This window comes from Anopheles cruzii, unplaced genomic scaffold (assembly GCF_943734635.1).
Source record: "Anopheles cruzii unplaced genomic scaffold, idAnoCruzAS_RS32_06 scaffold00694_ctg1, whole genome shotgun sequence".
Taxonomy (NCBI): Eukaryota; Metazoa; Arthropoda; class Insecta; order Diptera; family Culicidae; genus Anopheles; species Anopheles cruzii.
In genome coordinates, this window is record NW_026454284.1 from 5,864 (window position 1) to 9,915 (window position 4,052).

Consider the following 4,052-nt stretch of genomic DNA (forward strand, 5'->3'; position numbering starts at 1 on the left):
GAGAGGCCACAAAGTGCCCGCAACGGGAGAGTAAAAAAAGAAGCAAGAGACAGATAAGCAATATGGTAAAACAACACCGTTCCACTCCGCAACCCGTGCGACCGCGGAAGACACTCGGTCCGAGCAATAGTAACAATCGAAGAAATCATAAAAGAACCAGGTGCGAGTGAGAGCATCGACTCGCACGGGATATAAAAGGTTATTGACGAAAAATGAGAGCAAAAACGACGTACAGCTTCTGCTGGACGTTATCTGCTGTCCCGCTTCGGCCCCCCGGGAGGGCCGGTCGTTTGTGGCAAAACTTGTGCCTTGTGCACCTTGAGTTCGCTTCTGCATATTCGTTTGTTAGCTTCTTTCACTTCTTCGCACATTCCCGTTTGCTTCTTCGCCGCGCGTCCGCTCTTCGGCGGCTCGCGGTTTCTCGCTCTCTCTGCCCTAGTATTGCATTCGCCGCCTCTCGCTCACCGCAATCGGGAACTGCAAGCCAAGTGAGCTCTCGACACAGCTATCGCTTGTCCATCCCCGTTCGGTCGCAAGCATTAAAAGCACACACAACGCACACTCCTAATTGCAATTGAAGCAAAATGTTAATTCGCGCACACTTTGACCGAAGCGAAAAATCCTCCATCTTTGCTCCGCGTCGATGTATCGTACGAAGAAAGCGGCCGTGGGGGCATAGGTGTCGGCAGAGACACCAAAAAAATCCGCGTTGAAATGTTTGATAGATTTTTCGCCATTAAATGGTGGAATATAAAACCTTTTGCCCTTCTTTCTTTGTGATATGGTTGCTTTTTTTTGTCAGACGAATGCTCATTTTTTCACGCAGCACTGAATGCATACAAACGATGGACGAAACGGCTTCGCCACGGACAGAACGTTTTTCTTTCTGGCTTAAATTTTCTTTTCGCTCATCGGTCTCATCTTACACAGAGAACACACGCATGCACACCGGAATACACTGAGCCATAGGAGAAAGAAGCAACGTTTTCTCTACACCGATTGATCTATATAATGTATAATTTGCACTGACCACATACCGATGGCACGATTGCAAAATTTGGCTTCAAGCCATCACTCGTTGGTACTTTTCGTAATACCCAGCACAAGAGAAAAGTATTTCGTATGATTATTAGGCATCCCCGGTACCGAAATGACCCATTCCTATTCGATTCTTGAACTCGTGTTTGATTCCCACGGCGAAAAATCCGGAAGCGAACACCGATTCGAGCGGTACACTCACGCATACACACAACGGCACACCGCTCTACTCCGGACCAACGCCATCGGATTACAGAAAAATCGATCACTTTTTGTCACTTATTTCCCCCGAATAACGATAAATTGATGGATAGATGGTTGAAAGGGAAACGGGCAAGCACAATTTGCCAGCAAAAAGCCATCACAAACCCACTTCTCAACGCATGTATTTACGGATGAACCGCGACTATCATCATTACGCACCATTAACAAACACCTCCATTTTGTTTCTTCTCATCGATACGATTTTTATCTGCTAGCTTCACTCCTTCACTATCCAGCGCCTTCGCTTTCGCTGCGGCTTGCTGGCACCGCTGTCGATGATCAACCAACGATGAGTGACCAACGGTGCTGCTCGAAGACCGAGAGTGAGTCCACCGCCCGGCTGCTTCTACTTATTCTTTCTGCGGCGTTGTGTGAGCGAGAGCCACTCCTGTCCTGGCGTTTGTCAAACTCAAACTCTAATCTCTATGCTCGTTTTTATTCAACCATTTTTTCTTGTTTTCCCTTTTTTTTCGGCGGTTGCACCGCGTCCAAATCATCCTCGTTATCCTCGTTCGTCACATCCATATCGGCCACGTTCTCTGCCTCTCCACTTTCATCGCTGTCGCTGATGTTCTCTTCGAGTTCGGTGTCGGAATAATCGTCACTATCGACAATGGTTGGCCTTTTGGCGCGGCCTGTGATCACCACTCCGGCCTTACCGAACCTTCGGCCCTCGGCTGACAGCAGCACCCGGTTCGCGACGCCTCGTACTGATTCCTTGGATTGTTCCTCGCTCAGTCCAAAAATGAGGCCACTGAAAAAGTCGTGAATAGAATGCGATTCGTATGGGTCGATTCCTGCCAAGGCTCAACGGACGGTTTGTATCCTTACAGATTTGCAATATCGTATGGGCTGCGGAGTTGAAATTGATCCTGCGCGCCGCTAGAAATGATTACGTTTTTCGATTTACCATACGCGTGGTATCGGTGCGATCGTTCTATTGTCCTTTTTCGATCCGCTGAGCTCACGATGGCGGGTGCATACTTAATCTCGAACACAATGTTACGTTCCACGGCCAAGTAGTAGTACTTTCGGTTCATTCTAACCTGTATCGTGCCACTGTTATAGGTAATAATATCGCACGGCAATGTCTGGCAGGCGTACTGAAAACTTGATTCATTGGTGGGCAAAGCGGCTACAAGGTTGTACGCCCGTAGATTGTTCGATTTGTTCAACAACAGCGAAACAGATGCATCGGAAAAGGCAACGGTAAGCCGATTGACCAATTTAATTTGGCCTCCATACTTAGCCTGAAAGTAGTTTACGAATTGCATGATTGAAGTAGTAAACGGCTGTGCATTACTTTACCATACTTTACCTTCAACTCCTTCAAACAATAGGGCACAGGAATGGGATCCTGCTTTTTGTTGACATCTTCCGGGCGGCAGAGATCACACGTTTGCTCGATCGCGACATTGCGGTATCCTACTGCAAAGATTCAACGTAAAATTAATCTACTATATGCATCTTACAGGGCACTTTAACTCACAATCTATTGCTTCGCGAATGATTGACTTAAGGTCACCGGAACTAGGGATGCATAAATCCGAAAAGCCGGTGTATCTGTTCATTGTGGTTGAAGAGAAATCAGGAACGGATTCTTCTGTTTACGTTTGTATTGCATTGGTAACAAAAACCCACGTGGGTGAGTGACTGCTCGAATGTCATGGCTGAGTGACTGGTAATTCGAGCGCATTTCTGTACTTTCGGGATAGAGATGGCCTTAGGATTGGCTGCGTAAAACATCTTCATTTAAATCGTGTAACTTGGCCGTTAAACAAATGTTTTATCGCGCTGAGGAGCAGTGTCTTTATTGACAAGTTTATCACATTTTTCTAACCGCTTAAGCCACAATCGACTTCTGGTTGACGAGATGTCCCGGTAGAGGAGCCACGTGCACAGCTCCCGGGTTGGCAGCCACGTATTTGGCAGCATGGGCCACCGGTAGGTAGTTGTTGTATCCGTATCCGTATCCGCCTTGGTTGTAGCCGGAGTACGGCAGAGCAGCGGCGTAACCGCCATAGACTCCCAGATGGTCAACCGTGTTCAGGGTGTTGACGTTGGCCTGGACAACAGTCGGAGCGTACTTTGATCCGTAGTATCCGTATAGGCCTTGGTTATAGCCGGAGTATGGCAGACCCGTAGAGTAAGGATGCGACAGTCCGTGGTCCAGCAGCGAAGAGTATCCCAAGCCACCAAGCGAAGAATAGTGACCATATCCGTCGTACGCATTCAGGCCATAGACTCCGGAGTTGTAGGAGTACGGAAGAACCGATTGAGCGGCCGGAAGGTACGATCCGTTGGATACGGTGGCCAAAGCCAGGACGGCGAATGTGATAAAGGCCTGATCGAACAATGAATCGAATTTGAAAAACAATGCCAAAAAGTATTTGGTGTTAGAAACTCACCTTCATGTTGTGGGTTGAAAGAACTTCGGCAGTTTGTAGCGATCACGAAAAGCTGCAAGTGAACTGTGACTGTCTCTTCGGAGGATCGTCTGCTTTTATAACGATCGGTGAGCCGATCGACTTCCGTAAGTCCTTCATGATGAGCTTTCCCTTTCATTTTTCGTCTTTCCTGGTGGGTTCGATATAAAAAGATGTGTCCAACAGTAGATTCACTATCAGTTCAGTTTCGGAACTTCAACACTTCACGCTTCGCAATCAACCATTGCATATTCCATCATGAAGGTAATTTTCCCATTCTGGCAAGATCCAAAGTATTATCTGACAATCTTTTTGCCATTTCAC

The 4,052-nt window shown here is 47.3% G+C and overlaps 2 protein-coding genes across 2 annotated transcripts; both read right to left on the reverse strand.

Moving 5' to 3' along the window:
• Positions 1-1,737: 1,737 nt before the first annotated feature.
• Positions 1,738-2,873, reverse strand: LOC128276179 (ribonuclease P protein subunit p30-like). The gene is made up of 4 exons (XM_053014645.1): positions 2,792-2,873; positions 2,621-2,730; positions 2,134-2,552; positions 1,738-2,056 (listed from the first exon to the last, which is right to left on the reverse strand). The coding sequence occupies exons 1-4, from the start codon at positions 2,871-2,873 to the stop codon at positions 1,738-1,740; spliced, it is 930 nt and encodes a 309-aa protein (XP_052870605.1).
• A 272-nt stretch (positions 2,874-3,145) lies between these two features.
• Positions 3,146-3,716, reverse strand: LOC128276180 (shematrin-like protein 1). Its single transcript, XM_053014646.1, has 2 exons — positions 3,711-3,716; positions 3,146-3,646 (listed from the first exon to the last, which is right to left on the reverse strand). Exons 1-2 carry the CDS (start codon positions 3,714-3,716, stop codon positions 3,146-3,148), a joined length of 507 nt encoding a protein of 168 aa, XP_052870606.1.
• Positions 3,717-4,052: the final 336 nt, after the last annotated feature.